General features: G+C 34.6%; 4 protein-coding genes across 5 annotated transcripts; 1 reads left to right on the top strand and 3 right to left on the bottom strand.

Moving 5' to 3' along the window:
• Positions 1-280: 280 nt before the first annotated feature.
• LOC123709822 (DNA ligase 1-like) lies at positions 281-5557 on the top strand. Its single transcript, XM_045661398.1, has 5 exons — positions 281-616; positions 956-1414; positions 2342-2479; positions 2867-2960; positions 3630-5557. The coding sequence occupies exons 1-5, from the start codon at positions 425-427 to the stop codon at positions 3689-3691; spliced, it is 945 nt and encodes a 314-aa protein (XP_045517354.1). The 5' UTR covers positions 281-424; the 3' UTR covers positions 3692-5557.
• Positions 5558-6265: 708 nt separating this feature from the next.
• Positions 6266-7952, bottom strand: LOC123709472. Its single transcript, XM_045660860.1, has 4 exons — positions 7685-7952; positions 7019-7269; positions 6593-6747; positions 6266-6477 (listed from the first exon to the last, which is right to left on the bottom strand). Exons 1-4 carry the CDS (start codon positions 7826-7828, stop codon positions 6266-6268), a joined length of 762 nt encoding a protein of 253 aa, XP_045516816.1. The 5' UTR covers positions 7829-7952.
• A 119-nt stretch (positions 7953-8071) lies between these two features.
• On the bottom strand, positions 8072-13085 carry LOC123709471 (myb-like protein X). Its single transcript, XM_045660859.1, has 5 exons — positions 13019-13085; positions 10475-10859; positions 9953-10106; positions 9649-9806; positions 8072-9560 (listed from the first exon to the last, which is right to left on the bottom strand). Exons 1-5 carry the CDS (start codon positions 13083-13085, stop codon positions 8072-8074), a joined length of 2253 nt encoding a protein of 750 aa, XP_045516815.1.
• Positions 13086-14553: 1468 nt separating this feature from the next.
• LOC123709395 (splicing factor 3B subunit 3) lies at positions 14554-23053 on the bottom strand. Of its 2 annotated transcripts, XM_045660701.1 has the most exons (17): positions 22898-23053; positions 22389-22635; positions 21966-22136; positions 21693-21887; positions 20999-21473; positions 20524-20681; positions 20146-20322; positions 19457-19764; positions 18955-19110; positions 18576-18760; positions 18189-18355; positions 17616-17820; positions 17255-17394; positions 16796-17016; positions 16253-16700; positions 15646-15920; positions 14554-14742 (listed from the first exon to the last, which is right to left on the bottom strand). In XM_045660701.1, exons 2-17 carry the CDS (start codon positions 22612-22614, stop codon positions 14602-14604), a joined length of 3648 nt encoding a protein of 1215 aa, XP_045516657.1. In that variant the 5' UTR covers positions 22615-22635; positions 22898-23053; the 3' UTR covers positions 14554-14601. The 2 variants fall into 2 exon arrangements, with proteins under 2 accessions (XP_045516657.1, XP_045516658.1); XM_045660702.1 differs by lacking the exons at positions 14554-14742; positions 15646-15920; positions 16253-16700; ... (4 more) ...; positions 18576-18760; positions 18955-19110 and adding an exon at positions 19875-19924 and having other exon boundaries at positions 19632-19764.
• Positions 23054-23842: the final 789 nt, after the last annotated feature.

The raw sequence follows: 23842 nt of genomic DNA, 5'->3' as shown, positions 1-23842 counted from the left end.
GTAAACTAACGTAAACACATTTTCTAATTATGGCTGTGAAGATCACAGATTATTTAATAGTTAATAAAGCACATTACACGCCGTGAATCTGGATCTTCGGGTGTCGATAAGAGCGCATAATGTATTTATAACTCACGACATATGGTATGTATTTACCACGTATAAATAAAATTTCACGATATCGTGAGACAAAATGAATAGTAAAATGAACGCGCCATTTTATTTTCAGTATTTCATAGCCTGTAGTTCTTTTTAGTGATAGCAACAAAATTGATTACGATTTTTGGCACGTCACAGCCGCGTCATCGTCTCCCCGTGTCTGCTTTTATCATTGGGGATTTAATTTAATCGACATTAAGCATTGTTCAATTTTACACTGTATGCTCACTTTTCACTAATATCTGCTATAAATCAATTTAATAAAATGGAACTTTTGAGGCAAGTGTCGAGCACGCAGTTTTTCTTTCCCGCGGCAGCTGTTGCAGTAGTGTTAGTATGTGCGGCTCTCGTATTTTTGTTCGGCTTCCGTACGGCGGAACCGCCACAATTCGACAAGCTGCCTCTAGTCGTAGATGAGAGAAAATCTTCGCAAAAGAAAAAGAAATTAAAGGAAAAGGTAGGTCTTTTACTTTTTTATTAGTAATTAGAACAGATGTTAGCTCATTTTATTTTTAACCTTGTTCAGTTGACTATGTGAGTTCTAGCAGTAACACGTTTCTCAATTTAATTTAAATCTAAGTACAAACCTGTCTGCAAACTATAGAGTGTAGACATCCATTATTTTGGTAAGACACACACAACAACAAGCTCTGTTTACCTAAGCTCGTATAATACCAATACAAACCTGTATTATTTAAAAGGATTTAATAGTTTGTTTTGTGTATAGGTATTTTCGTAAGCAATAATTATTAATCATGCATGATATCTGTTATTCTTTAACTCCTTATGTTTTCAGAAATCATCACCTAATCGCACATCAAGTGATGAAAGTAAGAGCAAAAGTGATAACAAGAAATCTCCAGCAAAAGAAAAGAAGGAAGTCGAAAAACCAAAGCCAAAGGAGAAAGTTGAACCTAAAGCAGCCAAGAAGGAAGTCATTACTGAAAAAAAGATAAAAAAGAATAAAGTAGCAGAAGTGGAGAAACCAGCTGATTATGATGATGGTTTATGGGAAGAAGTGCCAAAGAAAAGTGATAAGAAGAAAGTAAAGGGCAATGAGAAGGAAAGTCCGGTCAAGAAGAACAAGAAAAGCAAGGTTAAGGAGAATGGTATTGATACATCACCAGTGGAAGAACCAGTAGAAGTTCCTGAAGAAACCATCAAGGTTATTAGTGCTGTAGGTCCTGATGTAGACGAAGATGCTGCTAGAGCTTTGCAGGCCCAAGTTGAAGAATTACAAAGAGTTCTAAAAGAGGTAAGTTTTAAAGATTTTTAAACTAGTTTATTTACATATTTTTTTCAATTAGCATATATAAAATTATGGATGTGTATTTTATCTCTAGGGCTTGGCAGTATTTTTCTTGATTTTGGTAATATGTGTTTGTAAGATTCTATTATATAATCTCTTACAAGATTTTCAACTTTCTACTTAGTGCATATGTTGCAAAATAATAACAATTATTTACAAATTTCTGATTAGAATCATTTAAAAACTAATTGCAGTATTTTTTTAAAATTTGTGATAATATAGGTATTAGGCATGCCTTAAACATTTCAAAAATTATCTGAATTGTGCCAGTGTACTAATATATGTTTGAGCATGCCTTAAACATTTTAAAAATTGTCTGAATCTTGCCAGTGCACTTATATATGTTTGATTTGATGTAAGTCAGTTATACTTGCTCATATGATGAACAAAACCATTGTGATTCAAACCATGATGTGCATGTCTTAGGCATATAAATCAAAAACAAAGGACAGGATAATAAAGAGACTGAATACACACAAGCCTTAAAAACACAATTGTAATAGATGCTGAGAATCTCATGGAAGACATATAAATATACATTTGTAGCATCGTTAGATGTATGCATGGGAAAATATAGGTTCATTATAATAAGTTTTTACTATTCAAATAGTGTTCACAACCAGGTCAAATTGTACACTGGTTATTATCATATCAACCAAGATAATGACCAGTTTTATATACCCTTACATTAAAAATTGTACCATCTGTGATGATAGTAGTTTACCAACATAAATCATTATGATAATAATGACCCACACATCCCAACAATAATTATCGCACAGTTGGGAACTTGATTCTTATACAGTGCTATTTCAATAACTGTCTGTTTATCTGACTTTAATTATAGATTATTATAAATAAAATGTTATGCAGGCAGAACGCCGTGACCGTGAACAACTGGCTGCCGAAGAAGAGGAAGATGAGGCCCCAGAGGAAGAGATCACGGAAGTTAAGGACCTAAGAAGCAACAAGAAAAATGAAAACAAGGAAAAACAAAACAAGAAGAAGGAGGTAATGTATATCTTTTACAAACAATAAAAAAAACATTATAGTTAATAAACGCTGGTCAGCGAGAGACTATCAAATGTTGTGTGCTCATGAAAACTATGATATGGTATTAATTTGACTCTTAAATATATATCGCAAACAGATATATTAAATTGTGCATTTAGGTCTCAGTCTATTGATTTAAATCAAACTATTAAGACTGGGTAAAAAAGATAGTCACCTACTATAAGTAGTAAGGCAATAATAGTAACAATCGTAGACCGTAATAATAGCACCTTACGTACAACTTGTCTCGCACTGCACCAGATCTAACTAACACCTAAATCAGAGAATTAGTATTTTCTTGTGTATTATTAAACCAGATTATTGTATTACGCTTATTATTTTCAGGCTGTTGTAGCGAAGAGTGTGCCAAAGTCGGAAGAGAACTCTGACTCTGACAAACAGGAAGAAAAGACTGTTCCTGTGTTTGATGAGCTTGGAGGTAAGTTTCTTACTAATAAAACTGCAAACAAGCTTTTTTGTTATTATTTTAAAAAAGGTAACAATTGAAAAGCATAGTCCTGACTTCTAGCCTTCGTATGTTATCGCGAAATTTATCACGTAAACGATTTTAGCATTGAATCGTGCATAGGTATCGTTAAATATACCAAATATTTAATTAATAAATAAATAATGAGTAGTCGAATTAATATATACTTAGATAAAATTTACAAAAAATATGTTAAGCAAATGACGAAAAAAAACCCGCTCTCAAATATAATCAATTCATTTTTGTCATCATTTAAGTTTTCTTGTTTCCATAAAAAAATACAAATGATGAATTCATGTTGTTTTAGTATAAAAGTATATTCACGGTGACAGACAGAGATCTCCATATGTGAGAGAAAAATAATAAGCGTAATAAAATAATAGGAATATTTTTTTATATGGAAAAGGGGCAGCACTCCGTGGGTGTGTATCTGAAGTTAAACGGTGACTCAAACTGTATTTCCCAATTACTACGTGTAGTACTGTACGAATTATATGGGAAATCTAGAAGCTGTCAGTGATTTTGTCGTAAAAACGAACCTGACGATTTTAACATAGAGTTTGTGCTGAGGAATGGCTTCGTCTATAGTATTTATATATTAATATACATCTACGGTTACAGATACTTGGTCCGAAGCGAAAGTATCTAAGAAGAGCAAAAAGAAAGCGCGCAAGGATCAGTGAGTCGCCTCACATTGACAGGGTTAGTTGAATGCCTGCACCACGCTTGTAAACACATTCAATTCCTAGCGACATGACATTTTAAGTTTTCTTTAAGTAAAGAATAACTTTAAAAAAATGTTCTTTTTAATTTTATTATTTATTTTGTATAGCATGATGTTTATAAAGCGTGGTCATTATTAACATTGCATAATATTCATAATACATACGTCCATGTTTTAGTTACATATTTTATGTTATGACATTGTTTTTTTTAATAATTTAATAATTGTTTTTCATTGAAACTTACGATTTTTTTTTAATTTGTGTTATAAGTCATTAAGTGTTTTTCGGAATCTGCAATATTTTTGGGTGTGAATTTGAATTAGTAGTTAAATTATTTATAGGCAGAGATGATTAGTTGATAATCTCACCTGGACTAACATAATTATAAATGATGAAGAATTTTTGGTGCTTCTAGTAGTAAGTGTATCCATTCCATTATATAACCTAACCTATTTTTAAATTGGCCTCTTTATGCAGACTAAAGATCTCCTAGAACTGCCAAATGGTATGGTTCAGACCAAATTCGACACCTAAACAATGGTACCCAGTGATGGAATTTGAAACAATTGTCTAGTCGTATTTAACCATTCATTTTCACTCATGATTATCTTCACAAAATGCAATAAATAAAATGGTTGTATTATATAAAATTAAATGTGCAATTCGATACTCATTTTTTATTATTGTTTGGAATATGTATCTTCGATAAAATAACCATTTTCGAAATCAAACGCCATCTCTGGGTCTATCAGTGAATTTAGTCCATACATTTTGATCTCTTAAAATTTCTATTCGTTTGAACATGTCTAATGATATTCCATATAAAACGTTGCCGGCATGAAGCGACCATGTTTTATTGCAGATTCCTATTTTGTATACTTAGGTATAAGAGAAATGTATGATCAAGAGGTATATTTGTAATATTACATAAAATCTAATTTCGATATACTGAAATAGTTCGAGTGAGATCATTAGTAATACATTGATAGCTAAGACTACGAATTTTTAAAATAAGTTTATTATAATTGGGGTTGACGGCTGTGTCAAGATAGATGATAAAGTTTGGATAAGCCGTGTTGGGTTATTATCTATGTGGAAACACCTGAAGTTTTTTTTTCAATACCTACACGCCTCTTCATTCACTCCATAGTGCCTACGATTGATCTTGAAACTACATAAATCGTCTACTGCTATCTGATCGAACTGTTTAAGATATTTTCCAATGTAAAACAGTAGGCTAACTACAGCTTGTGTCAAACTTGCAATGACAACCGTAGATATATGTTAAGAGAAATTAAGCCGTGAATGTAAATTCCACGGATAAGTTATTTTTTAAATAAAAATCTTAATGCTATCTTGAGGTATCTCCTGTATTTATTGCTTATTTATTTCATCATTTATACTCTTGAGTTGCAATACTATAGTTTTAAAGAATTTCTTCATACTTAAGATTTACCATTTATATTGTTATTCCTGTGTTTTATCAAGAGATTTAAAAGGATTTATTTTTCAGTTATGTTTCTAAAATTGTGCTCATTTAATTTAAGGTGGGTACTTAGGGCCTAAGTTTGCTAGCATATTTAGGTTAGTTTATGTTTGGTGTGCTCAATTCTTTATTTTACAAAAATGAGGCAAGAATGGGCACACTGATACTGCTTCACGATTTTAGTTTTAATATTTGGGGATGACATATGATGGAAGATAAAATTCACATTCAATACAAATGTAGATGATGATATATCTTAATAATGTTACTGTTCATAGGTTCTAAACATTGAATGTGTAATGAATATTTTTTTAAAATCCAATAAAGAGTGATATTGATTAATCGTTTTTTATTTAGCCCTTCAAAGGCGATGTCTTGTAAGCCATCAGTCGCGCATGGAAGAGGTGGAGCTTGCACCTTTTAAACAGGCATCTTAATTATATTGATATAGCGTAATAAAACAAATGTTTAATTAGCAATTTGATTAGTACAAAAATGAGAATTATGTATAAACATCGACTAGACATTTTAATTATTATTACACAATACGTAAAAGTTTATAACAACATTTAAGTTAATACTTAATTTTAATATTTTTTCATTAATAAGTGTACAAAAGCACAACCTGGCGTAGGTAGCAGAACTTTAAGTCTTAAGAAATACTGAGATTAAATTTCACATCACGCCGTCATGAAACTGTCAACTACTCGCTTAATTCACCAATTGGGGCATAATAATATCTAAAGGATTCGTACCATATTATATACTGATTCATTACATACATCCTTGCTTACAATTCTTAATAATATAAAATCTCGATAGTAGCCTCGTTATATCAGTCACCTACTTAACATTACCCGTTATAACAGTTAAGGATTATGACACAATAATTTAACGGAAGGAAATAAACTAAATTTTAACAGAATTAGGATAACAACCGTAATGAACTATATTGAGTGTTTAACGGCCTGATTATAACTGAAAATTAATCACTAATTCCTTAACACATGTAATTTAAACAAATGTCATTTGATCATGAATAAAATTTAAAGTTCAGAATCACTTCTAGTTTCTTTCCCAGTAGACTTCCTATAGGTCGGTGCCGCACTTTTGCTGCGTGGCTTACGTCGCGGTCTGCGACGCATGCGACGTAGTTTGCTGACCTGAGACGGCGCAGCCTGTGCTCGTCTTGTCTTTGGCTCCATAGTTAACTTCAAACGTGCAAACATGTCGTAGTTTGTTATCGTACACATTTTACCTACAACAATAATAGTCAATACAACTTATAAAAATAGTAATAGAGTTCATTAAATAGGAATTTATAGATTATGCCCGCAAATAAATGAATATTAATGTTTATTAGTTTACATTACCATTACAATACTCTTCACCGCATTCAAAGCACGATACAACACGAGTTTCCGTTACTCCTGATCGATTCTTTATCTTTCTCACCATATTATTTTTCGCGTTTTCCCTCTTCTCTTTCGCTCTTGTTCTTAACTCTGATTTGCCTAATTCAATCAACCTGAAATGATATTAATGGCACTAGCGACACATTCCACATAGAACAATGTAAACTTGCTAACCCTATGAGATTCAAGTTTACCGCAAAGTAAATCAATGTTATGTAAAAAATATTTAGTTTAAAATAAACGTCTGCTCTAATGGAGCAGGCTGACTTTGTTTATATTTTAGCAACCTAAGTCAGAAATCAGCTTTCTTTATACAATAAAACATGCTTTTAGTTTCTCTGTGATTTTTTTTAACCACATTGAAAATCAGGAGCGAGTCTTTACCGGTTGAAATATTCTTCATCAAGTTTTGATTTTGGCCGAACAGATGTAAGCATCCGCCATTCAATGGGAACGGCGCAAAGTTCTTCAAACTTCAGACCTTGCATTTCTACTGGGATAGGATCCATGAAAGTAAACTGCTTCTCTTCATAGCCACGAGTACCTAACTTCTCGTAAGCCCGAATCTCTTTTCGAGGTGTTTTTGTTTTTTGATCTTCTTTCCTATCTTTAATTTTTATGTCATCAGCTCTAACCTGCAAATACGACAATTATTAGTATCAACACTTACTTGACTTCGAATGATTTTATCGTTATTAATTCCGTGATATATTGGTAGTTTTTAAAATTATTTCATAACTCGTTAAGCAATGCTTTAATACCAAAGTTATTAAAGTGTGATTTATTGGTACGAGCAGTTTAATCAACCGCTTTATCTACTCAGAAATTTGTCTCAAACCTTATAATTGGGTCTCAATAGATCCCGGTAGTATCTAGGTATCTATTTAAACAATTATCCACACCCATTTATAACAAAAACCTTCGCTCGTAATGAAAAATGTATTCATAAAGTTGCTAATATTAGGTTTGACATTTAGACACTATACTTCTCGTATTAACTCTACTTGTTTTAATTTGTTTAACAAAAATAATTCGTTTTTACGCACTCACTTTTTCTGGTCGTGTCTTAAATTCGGGAACCTTATCCAATACCGCTCTATATTCTTCTGGTGTATTTATAACGACTTTAGACAAATCAAGCATAGGTGCTTCATCCTTCTTTTTATCGAATAAATCTTCCAACTTCGACGTCATTATTTGAGAACTGCTTATTACATTCTAAAATGACTCAACGCAAAGATATTGATTTTCAAGATCCGAACGTTTCCTTGGATATTGTGGAATCAATATAGCATAGGTATTTCGTATACTGCACATGAGTTTATGTCATAATGCAATTTAACACTAAAAATAATTTATAAAAATTCTTACAAGATACAAATTTGATATGTATAATAAAACCATTTTGTTCAGTCGTTTAGTGTCATTAATTAATACTTAAATTTTCTTAGGTATTTCTATATCACTGTATTTTAGATTTTTTTCATTAGAGTCATCTTGCCAGAGCCTTCTGCTTCCGTATTTATCGTTTATAAATTTCTGTGACAATGTTATTCGTTTTGTAGGAGACAACTTGTTCAAAGATTTCTGGTCGTATTTATCATTTTTCGTAATTTGTGATAGAGATATGAACTCTTGGACATTGATCTCATTTTCTCCTTCGTTTCCGTTTTTAGGTTGATCTTGTGAGTTGTGTTTACTTCTCCAATACGATTGACTGAGTGAATTTCTTGGTCTAAAACTAGTTTCCGAGATTTTATCAGACCTTGTCGGTGGACTTGGAGACCGACTATCCTCACTAGACTGAGATAAGTACTGCCTTTGGGATTTATGTTTGTGACGTAATTTTCGCTTTTGCGTATAAAATGGATCTTTTTCGCTCTGTTTTTTATACTGAGCTTGTGGTCTGTTTGCACCCCATTTTGGACGGTTTTCTATATCTTTTTTATACCTTTCCTCAGATCTTAACCGTTTGTCTTTCTTCAAAGTATTTCTGTTTATTTCTTGGGGTGCGTTTTCATCAATGTTAGAATATTCTTTATCCACAAACCTCTCATTTTCATTAATAAACCTAGTTCCATCATTATTGTTCTTTAGCAATTCGTCAGTTTGCGTTGCAACATCTTTAGTTCTTAATTCGCGATATTTTCGAGGAGTTAAGACTTTTCCAACGTCCGAGCTTTCACCTGAGTTTACAGAGACGTTAAAATAATTATTATTTAGGTTGTGTGGTACTAATACAGCTAGTTGTATTGTATTTTGTTGACCGCTTAAAATTTCACCAGTGCCAGCTATGCCAATTGGGACTATATTAACTTGGCTATCGGCTAATTTAAGTGGGGGGACATTGTGAATAAATAAATTCAAATTTCCATTTGTTACGGATCGCGGTGAGTTGTAGGTAGACGAAGGTTGCGATGCAGTATCTTTCTTTAGGCTGTGGGCGGAATGAACGTCATATGTTCGGCTAGATTTGGTTGGGCTGACGACTTTGGTAGGGCTGCACCTTACAGAATCATAACACATTTTACTGCTTTCAACGACATTTATATTGTCTTTGCAAACGGCATTAGCTTGTTTTATACAGTTAAATCTTTTGTCCTTTTCCTGTTTCGCCTTCTTTTCTGCATCTTCTAGTGCTCTTTTCAACGCGTCTAATTTTCGTTGTTCCAGTTTTTGGCGATCTTCATTTCGTCTTTTTTCTTCTTCTATTCTTATTCTGTCTTCTTCTTGCTGTCTTTTTATTCTCAGTTCTTCAAGTCGTTCTTCTCTTAATCTGTGTTCTTTTTCTTCTTGCTTACGCTTCTCACGCTCCTCTAATTGATTTAGGATAACGTTTTGTAATTCTAACGCTTTTAACCTCTTTGTTTCTCGTTGTGCTTTGATTTCCGGCTCTATTGGAACATTTTGACCTCTGAGGTATGATCTAAAAACAAGGTTACGAAAATCTCGAAGTTAGTTAAAGTGCGTTTTAAAATAATATTATTTTATGTTGAAATATGCAAATGTTTTACCTTCCTTCATCACTCCCATTGTAGGAGGATTTGTCAAAATCTAAGCCAGAATGAATAGAGCTTCTTTGGTCGATAGCTAATACGTCAGATGAATTATCTATCATATTATTAAGTCCGCGTTCTACCCAAGCTGGAGTACCCTTATTTTGATTTGGCATCTATAATAAGAAATAAGAAGTGAAACCCGAAGTGACAAAAAAAAACTAAACCCGCGCACTTTCTAGCGGTGTAGACTATCGTCTTTATATAAAAGGATTTCGTTTGTAAGATAACCATGTTAGGCGGTAGTTATATTGGGGTATACCTGTGGCAGCCTAGCGGTGGGTGCGGTGGGTTCCCAAAGGCGACCTGTCGCGACCCCGCGATCACCCCAACGCGGCCGACCTTCCTCCGCAGCCGAACTGCGCGCTGACCAAGCTCCATCTCCCATACTTGTATGTTCAGTCGTTAGCTTTTTGCTACAATGGAAATGTTTATAATTTTTCCCTACGCGAATAATATAAGGATAATATCTTTACATTATAATTTCACTAAAAAAATTGTATTTTAAAAATCGCGATATATATGTACCTGTGGTACAATTATAATCTGTAACATACCGCTCTCAATTATATAACAACATGAAAGAAAACACTTTTATACCGGATTAAAGCTAAAAAAAGTGTTTTCTTTCAATGTGTAAAAGCTATGTTAACAAAAGACAATATTATAAACAACATTGTAAAATCGCTGCGATAAAGATAATAAATATGCATAGGAAATTAAATCCTTTTGTTTGAAGTCTATTAACTACTGACCCTGCTTTGACCTCTTTGTAAATGCCTACCTATTAGACTTTTCTTCCTGTTGCCACGCTACTACTACATCCGAATTGAGGTTACGTGTTCCATTGGTTCTTGGATGCATATGATTAACTGTTTCACTCCCGTATCCTGAAGTATCGCCTTCTGGATCCTCGTCGTAGAAAGCGAATCTTTTCGCACTAGTAATATTTCTGTTAAGAATTTCCTTTGTTCTCTTGTCGCTGGTTTTGTTTAAGTCTATGTTGTGAATTGGCGGTAGACTAGGACTTCTTTGCCTTTGGATTGGTTCGGTATATTCACATGACTGTTTATGCAACTCCAAAGAACTGGCAAATTGGTTACGTACGGTTAAGCGGTTTGTGTAACGCTCACCGGAACCCCAAGGTAAGTAGAGATGTGACATCTCTTCTGAAACGGAAAGAACAATGTTATTGTTACATAATTAATATGTACAAAAAACGGGATATCGATGACTGCACTACCTCCCATGACTGAAGCCGAATTATAATGAAGTATTTTCAGATTTCGTTAAATAAAAATGTTAAAAATTCCCCTTTACCCCATTAGTAGAGGGTTTTCAGTTTTGTCGATAACGCATGTCGAACCACAATCGGTCATGCACGCTACACCGTAGAATATAATAGCTAAGCTACTACAGTCTGAAATAGCATAAATTTGAAATTCCAAGTATTTTATCAACGCCGGTCAACGTCTACGTCCTACTTTTACCGAATGATTTGTTTGTTACAATTTTTCTGTTGGGGAAATGGGGAAATATAAACAGCCGACACCTCAAGCTTGGAATTAACTTATTTTAATTTATTTATAAACACGTTTATATAATATACACAATTTATAGTATTTAGTAAGAGGAGAAGACTGCAGACGCAGATGTGTCCTCCACATGCCAGATCTAGGGCTAACGGGACTTCAAACAAACAATATATCGAAATCTCTATATCGGTAATCAATTGAGGTTTGATTTCCTGACGAATGACAATGGAAACTTCCGTTGCCTAATAATACTACTCTATTCACAAAACACAATGTAGTTACCGACGGTGACCACATAATTTTTACTTCCTATAAAAGATAAAATGCTTTAAAGATTTTATCCAAAAAATTAAGAAAAATAATCGTATGTGAGTATTTGCTAGTATATAACATTAATGTAAATTTTTTGACATTACCTTACTCCATCAATATTACTTTTATTAACGTTTGTTTGTTAAGCTGTTATTTTACAATTAATACAGGTGTATTTGCGCTCCTACTCCTTAATACTTAAAGGGTTTTGATAGCAAACTCATCTCCAGACAATTCCAACTCACATTTTTGCGAGGTTGCATTTCCATGTGAAATCTATATGTAAACCATATTCGTTTCAATTTTTTCAGACGACCGAATAATCAATACATACATACAATGAATGTCCCAGACATCAAGGTTAGAATTGAAAGCATTGACCGCACAGCCTTCACAAAAGTCAATATTTTGGAAGTCTAGTTGTAATTTTTTATGAAAGTTTTGTTTCATTCATTCAGCGTCGAATATTTTTCGATATCTTAACGCTAGTAAACAAGTATACATAATTGGATTCTTGTCTTATTAACGATTGACTTTTGCGAGGTCCCATATTCAATATTTTAGTAGTTACATTTAGTTGGTTTGCATAAATACCGTCCACTTGTTGCCCGCTATCTTTTTGATTTCATTGTCCCATCTTGCGTAAGGCTTGGTTTTATTTTACCCAAACGGCCTTTCCGATTTATTCTTCATAGTCCGATAATTATACATTAGCTAATCCCGAATAACCTATCTAGATTTATTTATTTGGTGCAGGCTTCTATGCCTATCTGATAAATAAATATTATACCGCAAGGAAACGAATGTGGGACCGGCAGTAAAGTAATGGCGGCAGTTGTAATATTATGTTTTCGCTGGATTTCAAAATTAGTCTTCAGAGATTATTGTCTGTATTAAATTTGAATTACGTAAAGAATTCATCGTACCGTTAACATAATATAACAAAAACACTACGGTCAGTGATTATAAGCGCACGAGAGCGTTGCAATAAAATATGCCATTATACGGGCCTCGTTATACGATCTTGCAAATTCTACTTATCATTAAATGTTGGTCTAATTTAAAATTAATTGCTGAGCGCGTATTGGCGCCATATTAGAATGAACAGTGTTATGATTTAATCACAATCGCGTCTTTATGCCCAAATAGTGTTCAGCGTATTTTTGCATTAGCCTTCCTTGCATTCGATTCCTAGGTCTTGGTCTTAAATATTTGTATGTATAATACTTATATTCTAGCATACAAAAGAGATATATATATATATATATATATATATATATATATATATATGAGTTTCTTAAATTATGCCCATAGAATATGTACAATATTTTTTTCAGACTATTAAAACATAATATATGACACACACACATATTGTTGGGATACATAAAGTAGAGCATTTATTCCTAACGGATTAGATAAGAATTTGTAATGAAGGCGAAATTACCTTATATGTGATGCTGCTAGCGTGAAGTAGCACTCACCTCTCTCTCGCGCCCACTGCTGTTTCTTCTGCTGGACTAGCGACACCGGCTTGCTGACTGACAACATCGCACTTCACCATACATTACACTTTCTAATGCCCCGTATTGCACACGTTTCCTCCAACCGCAGTGGAGTTACGGTGCACCGGCAAATGTGCGCTCCAGAGTGATTTTTAAAAACGGACTCTCGCGCATCGACGCTCGCACGTCGCGGTTCGTTTCGCGCGTGCATTCATTGTCCGTAGCCGCTGCGTTGATGCACTTGCATTCAAACTTCTATAAAATTACATTTTTTACAACACAACTTGTTTATTCTCAGTTTCGCGCTGAAATGACTACAAAGCATAGCTACCAACTAAGTTGTATGCGAACCGCGCCATGAGTTAGTACACTAGACGCTATGCGTGCGAATACAATAATTTCAGTTCATTGTTTCAGCATGTCACGTAAAGTTGAACGAAAGCCTCGGAAAAGCCGCTGGTCGATATGGTAGTCATAGAAACGTCTGTTTTCACGTGCTCGTAAGGAAGTGTGGCTTTTTTCTCATTTGCATTTAGGCCAACATGTCTTGCCATGTAAATTGTTATAAAATATTAATTTAACCTACTAACATAGCGTGTTGGCACGGTCTTTTCAAGTAGTACATCTGTGTACTAATGATATAGTAAATCATTTTAGAACGTTTCGGTAGAAAGCATTAAATGAAATGATTGTATTCAATATCATGCACGATATGATTTTAATTACAAGATGTATGAAAGTGCGTTAATTATTATTCGTTAAGATATAATTAATAGATATTTACTAATTAGGATGTATTTGTATTTATAATAACGTAACCAAAGCAAAATCTTTACGCTGTAAAATTTAGAAGTTTCAACTTGTTCAAAAAGAGTGAATGGTAAATAATTTTTGCAATGGTCTTCTCTTAGAAAACGAATTTATAACTTGAAAGTGATTTAGAGGCTTGTAACGGGGTTACACGCTTTTAAGATATTGCGTGTATTCATGCATTTAACGCTGTATGCTATTTAGGTACACATTCATAGAACATACGGTGCAACATCTATGTGTAGGAGTACCTATGTTCTCTTAGAAAGAAAAGGATCAATGTACATTAGTTACATTACATTACATACTAGGTCCGCTCTATATTTAGCTAGACTGATATTACTATAACTGCATTCATTTATATAAAAAAAAAACATTAATTTATATTGCATCTCGTTCATCTAAAATTTGCGACGGACATTCTAGTACCTAACAGTCAGAACGATTAACTTGTGAGCGTGTTCAAGGACGTAATTATGATTATCGAAATGTAATATGATGAATTAAATGCTGTAGTTACTATCAGAGATATTAGTAGTATTTATTATATTTAAAATACCTATTATATTAATGGATATGTCCTAATATCATTCAGATATTCAGCACACTGGATGTTTAAAGGCACGATTTTTATGGTATAATTTACCTTATTTATTATAAATATGAATAAAAATTTAAAGACGAATGATTATTAAAACAATACATGAGTTGACTTATTATTTATTTCCTTATAAATAGTTCTAGCATTAAAATTAGAAGGCGTAGCGAGTTCTAATATCTTCAAGTTTCTTTGACACCTCGGCGGGCGTCCTTTCGAGGTCGCCGGCGATCGCCTTTTGTTTCGACGGCTCCAGAGAATTAAATTGTTCACACAAGTCTCCATCAATGACATTCTGAAACAAAACAAATTTTGAATAATCTGCTGTGTAATTCTAGATTTGTTTTTACACATCTGGTAAAATGCAAACATGGCCAACAAAAAGTGCAAGCTGAGTGGACTCGAAACTTACAAAATATTTATATATTGAAACTCTTTGTGTTCGTTACTAGTTAAAGAATTTAACTACATAAATATCTACCTTAAATAACAATTTGTTTAAAATTTACTTTGCATTTAAATTATCTAACGAAACAAGTTATATTAATTTACCTAATTTTCAAAAGTGGTACATGTTACAAAACCGTAACTGTATGAAAATGTTTCCGGTATTACGAGAGTATTTCATTTAGGTTATTTTTAAAATTAACTGTCGAAATACGGCTTTTGTTAGATTTTAACGTGTGCGTTAATAGCGCGGTCACAAAAACGATAGTATTTATTTTTTAATATATTTGGACTTGTAAAAGTTGTCATGTAGATTTTTTGTTTTATTCGTGCCACTACTAGGGAGGTGAAACATTCCACGTCCCACTCTCGGGCACATGCGTTCGTGGGCGAAGGGCGGCGACGACACAACGCCGACGCACGCAAAACGCGCCACGACGCTCGCTATACCAACGCTCTAACACATACCGGCCACGGGACTGGCTTGCTGACTTAAGCGTTGGACATTTCATTTATAACCAATTTGGCTCAGGCAGCAATCTAAAAAAACCCTAGCAGTACAATGCAGGAAACAATGTTATTATAATATGTAAAAAAATTAGGACGTTTTTAAATTTAATATTGCGATTTTAAGGAGAATACATAGAAATCCTAAACTATAGGTTATTTGACCAAGATCTAATCGTTTTATGCCTAAACATTTAGAATGCTAGATTTTGTAGAGTAGAAAATGTGAAGTATAAAAACCAACCTTAACTGGATAGTAGTAGCTCCTAAACGACAAATGATCTCTGCCACACAAAGGGGAATTTTCACTTCTCATATGCATTTCCAAGTGTTGGAAGAAATCGTGGTCTTCCCTTGAAGTGAACGGTAAAAGGACTCCCAGAGATCCGCTCAAAGTAGCATACAATAGGGCCTCTGAACCGCCAGGAATGAGGGTAGCTCTATGTAGGGTAGTTATTGTCTCTCCAACGTGGAAATTTGCCACCATATCTCCCTTTTGAGATGCTCCATTCAGTAATCCTAAAAAGTTGCAATTATTAATAGATGTCGTCGTGCAACAGTTGTGACAACACATGTCAAGAAATACTTCAGATAAAAAAAAATAATCATATGTGATCATTAGTCTAGCATGTGTGAATTTTAGTGGTATCATCATGTCAACTGAGAAAATTCTACGGCTACATTGATTAAACTATGTTATTTTGCTTTTCTAGTAAATATTGTATGGCCGTCCGTCTTAAGATGTAACATCAGAAGTTACTAAAGGTCTAGTGCATTCAGCAATCATAATATCTATTTAATTGAAATTGCTTCAACATAACTGTAAATCAACAATATTTTTAAATACCAACCTCTATCCCAAAGAGCCTTATTTCCAGTAGGATCCTCATCGACATCATCAGTGACGGAGTGCGGCAACCGCATAATAGCAACATTCCCAAACTTATCCGACATAGCTACTGTGTCATAATCGAGGATACACGTATTGGTTATCCATCTAGGATTTGTATCATCAGCAAATATGATCAACTGGTTCTCCCTTTTCTTGTATTTTACACAGAATATGGATTCTTGCACATCTGATACAAATATTCTTTGCCTATTCGTTTTTAGGTCTACTATTAGGTTAGGAATGTGTCTGTTTTCGCATTTTCTAAGAAGTTTCCGCCGACCAATGTCGTATAAACGAAGCATTCGACCTACTCCAGCTATAAGCCGTCCATTGAAGGCAGCTAATGCTCCGGGGTATTCGTCTACTGGAGTTTTATGGACTAATTCCAATTTACCTGTGTTATATATCTGAAACAAAATAATTTTATTTGTATTTAAAGTCTGTTGTATAATGATTTGTTGTAGCGAAAAAAATACAAAAAACGCTACGAAAGACAAATTACCTTATAAACATCAAGGCTGCCCTCGGTACAAGTCCTAGGAGACAGCACCATATCCTTGGCGACTCCAACAACCAAATGCGGAACTGCGTGTTCTCCGTGGGCTGCCCAACGCACAATACACACGGACACTGCGGCTTCGTTCTGTTCCAGTTGCACTTTGCACAAGGTGCTAGCCTCGCCGCTGCTCATGTCCACTACGCGGATCTGTGACGCCCACATGCCTAAAAAGGAAACTAAATTCTCAGCAAAGTTCTGATAAGGCGTTTATCTTAATATTATTTATTTAAGAATAAATGTATCTAATGCTTGAATCAAATGATTCACAGAAATCATTTGGGATTAATGCAAAGAATTGATGTCGCCACAATCGATTAGAGTCAGTACGCTTTATGCATACTCCTCTTGCCCAGAGAATGTGGCTAAGAGAGAATTTTGAAAGGCTTGTAAATTTATATTTACCTGCACCAGCTTTGGGTGAAGAAAATACATTTTCTGGAAGAATGTCAGACAAAAACGCGTCCGCCATTTCGTTGGCCAATTGTTGCTCTTCTGGCCCACCTCCTGCGGCAGCCTCGCGCATCTCTTGTGCCATTTGGACTCTGAAATAAACAATCTTGTTTAAAAAACTACATAATGATGGTATATGTTGTTTTATATGACTTAATAAAATCAGTACTGCAGGAGGATCCACAATTAATTCAGTTACATGTGTATTTTTATCATCAGATGAAATATCCTAGTAAGTTATAAATTCTTCAGAATTTAAGTAAGATCTTTAATATATATGATCTAAGTATTTTTAAATAGTTTTAACACATACCTTCTCTGTTTTTTCATTTCTTCTGTATAAGAATTGTGATCAGTCTCCAAAATGATAATATGATTTGTGTCTCCATTGATCAAAAATTTCCGAGGAGTATATTCCAGTGGGACATAATTTTGATTGAAGACAGCTCCTAATTTTTCTAAGGCCAAAATTCTCAATGTGTTTGATGAGATAGCGACGATACCCTCGGTACATTGTTCTGTAAAAATTAAGACAGCTTAGTTATAGAAACATGACAAAGAAATACTTTTTGTGTATGGCGTAAAATGAGCATGAAAAAAGCTGTCTAGTTTGTCCACGGCATGGTTTTGCCACCTTCACGGCCTAAGCGGCTCCAGTTAGGCTATGGAATATGCCGAGTTCCGCACTCGACTGCAAGCAGGAGTTTGGATATGCTCTACGACGTCGTGGTGAACTCACTGTATGGGACAGCTACGTACCACTCTCACTGCACGCAGCCCGAAAGCCGCGTACAGCAAACACGTCGAATTATTAAAAAAAAATCATAAATAACCAATGCTATACAATTTGTAGAATATACTATTTATAATTTTTGGTTTGGCTTACCTGAACTAAAACCGGCAGCATATTCCAAACATTCATAGGAAAGTGGTGTAAGGTGGAATCTGTTTTGATACTGGTATCCAAGCCACGTCCTAGATGACACAGCTAGCACTGCTTCAGCCGACTGCACTCGAACTTTGAACAACTTCACAGGCCGAGACCCCAAATACCTTGATAATAAAATTCCTTGTTAAGAAAAGTATATTACTGAAATTGCATTTATGTTTTTCTTAAAAGTCTCTCAGCTCTGGTTAATGTAATCTTCATTTTTATCAGTTGATAAAGGAGCGATAAAGGTTTGTCATCATTGAGGATAAAATTTAAAATTCAGCGTTTTTAATTAAACTTTCATGTAAAATAGAAGAAAATTAAAAAAGCTCCTATTCATACCTTGTCCTGGTGTCTGCTAAATCTCCGCTGACAGAATCTAAGGTTGTCCTTAATAGTACCCCATTGCTGAGACCAATATTCAAGTGTAACGCAGACTTAGCGCCAGACTCAAATGGTTGATCAACAATACACAATGACTCTGGACTTGCTGGTAAAGCTTGCATAGATCTTGGCGAAAGGCAGTCCTAAAAACAATATTACGATGTTGTAGTGATTTTATATTAAGTATTACTTTTTGTTTTTTATTTGATATATTCAGATATGTTTAAGAATAACGCATTTTAAGGTTGATGTAATCACATAAATTCAGTGGTGTCCTAATGTCATCATTATAAATCACACTAAATGCATTTAAGAATAAAAATATATCGATACTTACAGCTGGATCTAATGAAATAATTCGAACAGTATTGTCAGTAAGCCCCACTGCTAAGAACCAGGCTCTCTGTTCTCCTGTAGCAACAGATCCTAGGGCCATGCAGGATACATCGGATGATAACTTCTTTCTCTCTGTATATTCATTAAGTTGGCCAGTCTAAAAATATACGAAAATTTAATAATATTTATTGTTTTATTTACATAACCTTATTCTCATCAGACACGCTAAGTTTGTATGAAATTATCTTAAAATGGTTTGTCCACGGCATGGTTTTGCCACCTTCACGGCCTAAGCGGCTCCAGTTGGGCTATGGAATATGCCGAGTTCCGCACTCGACTGCAAGCAGGAGTTTGGATATGCTCTACGACGTCGTGGTGAACTCACTGTATGGTACAGCTACGTACCACACTCACTGCACGCAGCCCGAAAGCCGCGTACAGCAAACACGTCGATAGTACAAACAAATATTCCAATATGCATTATACAAATACTAAATACTTACAGGGTCCATTTCAAAGTAAACCAGTTCTCCACCAGTCAACGCAATGACGACTTGGCGTTGGTTAACAGCGCATTTAACTATAGATTTCTTTCCTGGAGCTTTCCATTCGTTAACTCTTTTGTCCGCGCGAATGTGTCTTATACCATCCGGATAAACTTGAACTAAAGCGTCGCTGCCGAGAGCGTGGCAACTGAGCGTTGGAGTAGTTCCCAGGAAACCGGAATCCGTAACTTCTTCTACAGTCTCGCCGATAGAGAGCACAAGTGTAGCGTTTACGAACGACACAATGATGTAAGAATCATAATCGTCTGTAACCAAAAGAAAAATACAAATAGGACAAGGAAATGTGTCTAAATTTTGAATAAAAAAATCCTCTTGTTGCCAGGCTCCACGGAAGAAACAAGTCCCCGATGCCTACCTTTGTTTTTGAGGAAACCATCTCATTCCTTCAACGGCCGATAGCAGATTCTGAAAATAAAAACCACTGGTGTTTATGTATAACAAACAACCAGGGTTTTATTAGTAACTTGTTGATAATGAGGAGCGTTCATAGATGGTAAGGGGTAGCGTCAGATCATGTCAGTAACACGGACCAAATTTTATAATCATTAGCTCCTGTTTTCAATAGATTGAAAATCCTATATATTTTTATTACAGCATTTAACATTAGACAAGTTGAAGGAGCTTACCATCTTTATGCCTCCGCACAGTCCATACTGCATTTGGGGACCCTGGTAGTTCTGAAACAGCCATCTCGGCCACCTCGAGACCATGTCGCAACGCTCTTATAGAAGATCTTGGGCCACGACCACACGCTAAATACACCTGAGGTGTATCTTCACCAGTTAAATCAGCCACTTGACAAGCTGCAACAATTCAAATTTTTTGTTAATAAAGTAGTACAAAAATATTAATTAACCACTCATTTTATGTTATCTCAGATAAAGTATTTGATTATTCGTCAATGTATTTCAGATGAAACACGGAACAAAGATTGACATCATTGTGCAATAATTTGAAGTGCTTGACAAAATGTTAAGTTATAGATACTTCGTACCGTTTCTTACCTAGAATGGGCGAAAGGGAGTCCAATTCATCAACAAGTACCAAATTTCTCAGTGGTCTTGGTGCAAAGAAGAATGTGTCACCCTCTTCTAAAGGCATAGCAGAACTAAACTCTGGCTCATCATCTTCATCTCCCAAGTGTGCAATTTGATATAAGTAACTGTAAAGAACAAAACCATAGTTTTATTTCTATGTTTATTTTACAATGTAATGTATGATAGAAATTCAAATTTCATGTACTATGTAATGTTATGGCCTATGTATATCTCACATCAGTGTGCACTCACCCCATAACAAGGGAAGGACCTTGGTTCTGAGATAGTTTATATAGCATGTTGATTATTTTTGAATCATTAGGATGGCCTTATGACTCAAGATAACATGCAAGTGCCTTAGTATGGTGGAAACAATACTGGACCAGTTTTTTCTCCTAAGAAAATTAGAGCTACAAGCAAAGTGACTGATTAAAATACTTACTGGTTCCCAAATTCACAGGCAACAAACAGAAATCCTGTCTTCAAAACACACATAGATGTTGCGACAGGTACAGTGTCAAAGTATTTTAGCTTAATTTCAGTTACCATGTCCTCATCAGTTTCTATAGTGATTTTAAATATATCTCCTTGCTCTGTTTGTGCAAGGAAAAAGAACATGGATTTCGTTTTATGAGTGGCAGAGCAGACAAAAATCATTCCCCGTTCTGGGTCATCCAAGTCATTCCTACGTCTGGGGATAGGACATCTGATGTCGTGTTGGTCTCCGAGGTTTTTGTAAGTTAAATAGTTTTCTGAACAAATCAATACTCCTGAAGGACCATCATTACCGCCAGGCACAGTTATGAGGAAGTTAGCATGCTCTTCCAATGGCTCTGAATATTTACGCACAACATGGTTCAATCCCAAATCAAGTTCATAAAATGTAAGTGTCTGTTGTGTTTTCTGTGCTGCTTCACCTAAAAAAAGTATTTATTAAGTCGAGTTCATATATTTTTTTTAAGATAAATGTCTACGAGAGTATCATACAAAGAGGATTTGGCGTCACTGCCAGTCGGAAACACGGACCTCTAATAATCATTTGTGAACTGAAATATAAGTAAACTAATAAAACACTTTAAACTTCTGCAATATCTCTCATACAAAAGATAAAGTAGTCAATATAGAAATATAAATACCTGTGGGATCAGAGTCTGCTTCTTCATAATCAATTTCCAAACAGGCAAACATAGGATTTTCAAAGCCCACATCAACACCAACCATGTGATATACTAAAGTGTTAGATTTATGTGCCTCCAGTGGAGATGAAATAGTCAGACGAGCTTCTGCATCTCTGTTTAAAATGTAAACCAACTTTTGCTTCTCAGTTGCACCTAGATTAGAATAAAAAGGAGGAATTAGACTATGTGTAATTATTTTAAATATGCGATGGTTACATTTATATTAATTACCGATCATTACTGCTCTCCCTTTAGGATCAATTGCTAAATACTGTCCTGGAACAATTCTCCTACAACCAGATTTACCAAATGTTTCTTGATGTACTTTTTCCAAAATATTTTTAGCTGGTATGTACTCTAATATAACAATTCTTCCAGAATCTGATCCAACTACAATGTAATCTAAAAACAGAAAAAGAATGAGTAACATCCTCTCACTATAGATATAAAATATTAGCATAAGAAATATTTGTTCCATTACATGATACATCCCAGCAATTAGTGAAATTGCCAAGTGCGACGTGATGGTTATTATATATGCATCTAGTTATACCACACGCCATTAGAAATAAAAAGGCCATGGAGCAAGACAATGCAATACAAGAGGTTAGACACCGGCCGGTATAGAAAACCCACGTGGTGGTAAAATTTTACCTTTTGTACCGCCCGTCAATCTAAATGCCATCATGGATCGAATAATGCCGAATATTTCAACTTTCATCAAAGTATACACTTTCCCAGTGTTTGGGTCGGGACGCAAGAGTTCCAATATCTTCCCACGCGATATAGCAATCTCTTGCTGCTTGGTGCCAGAGAAATTCCCATGTACGGCATGAGTAATGGCTGTGGAGCCCTGGAGCGTAAGATTATACAAAAACATCCTAAACCGGTGTTATCCAACCTGAAATAAGTATACTATAGAGTATGTGCTAGGCGTAGTTTAACCTGGCAACAGTATTATATATTAAAAGTCGCAATGTAAAGCTCGTAACTAACAAAAGCAGAATAGATTTGTGCTTTTGAATGGGTGAGCATAGTTTAATTTAGCACCTTTTAAACGACCACTATAGATATCAAAATCAATCGTGGAGATACCCAGTGCAGTTTAGAAATAGGGTAATTTATTGGACATTAATATTAATATAAATTGTATTTTAACGTACCTTATAGGAAGAAATCACCGATTGCCGCAATGCGGCTAGATAATTATTCCAAACCTCACTTTGACTAACGACAAGGCCCAAAATGGCCGACAGCAAATGATGTGACGCGAAACTGAATGCATCTCGAAGTCAACCCCGCGCAAAGGAACTAACCAATCAAAATAGAGCTAGAATAGAAATGGCGCTGACTTTTATAACTTCAGGGTTACCATGTGTAATAAAAAAAATAAAATAAATTGAAGAACTTTTACTTTTAGATATGAACACTAGAGGGCACTTTTATAAAGACAGCTGATCATTTATCTTATCTACTTGACAATAGATGACACTGAATAGAAGCTAAAAGGCTACGAATGTTTTGTTAAACTATTCTGTAGATACTTCAGCAAGGTGTCACTAGTTTACATTTTATTATGAACCTAGTTATACGTATTTTATGGTATTTCGTAGTAGACACTACGAAATCCAATAATATATATATTTTAATGAATACGGTGTTACATTTTACTGTTACAGCGTTCTTTTTCTATTTATTTGTATATATGTTTTTGTAAATGGTTCCCTCATAAAATTACCCGTACCTATGATCTATTGTATTAATATAATTAAACCTATTTTCCAAGGTCTCACTTATCTTTATACCAAAGAATTCTTACTCAAAAACTACCAATGGGATTGTTATAGTTTTCGTGTGATTCAGGACTATAATTCAAAATATAACGATTAATGTTAAAGAGGTCGCCAAAACCTCGACAACATACATGGAATCCACGTCTGAAGAAAGAAGATAGTACATAGTAATTATAGCAATTATATTTATTGTAAGAATGACATTAAATTCCCGATAAAACTATAGAAGGAACGGCTACCATGATTCATGTAACAAAAACTTAGTTTTTGGTTGCTTTTTACATTGTACACGGTGAGTAACCTTGGCATTTACTG

Source organism: Pieris brassicae, chromosome 5 (genome assembly GCF_905147105.1).
Source record: "Pieris brassicae chromosome 5, ilPieBrab1.1, whole genome shotgun sequence".
Classification (NCBI taxonomy): Eukaryota; Metazoa; Arthropoda; class Insecta; order Lepidoptera; family Pieridae; genus Pieris; species Pieris brassicae.
Note: the sequence above shows the minus strand (reverse complement) of the source record. Positions and strands in the feature narration are given on the sequence as shown.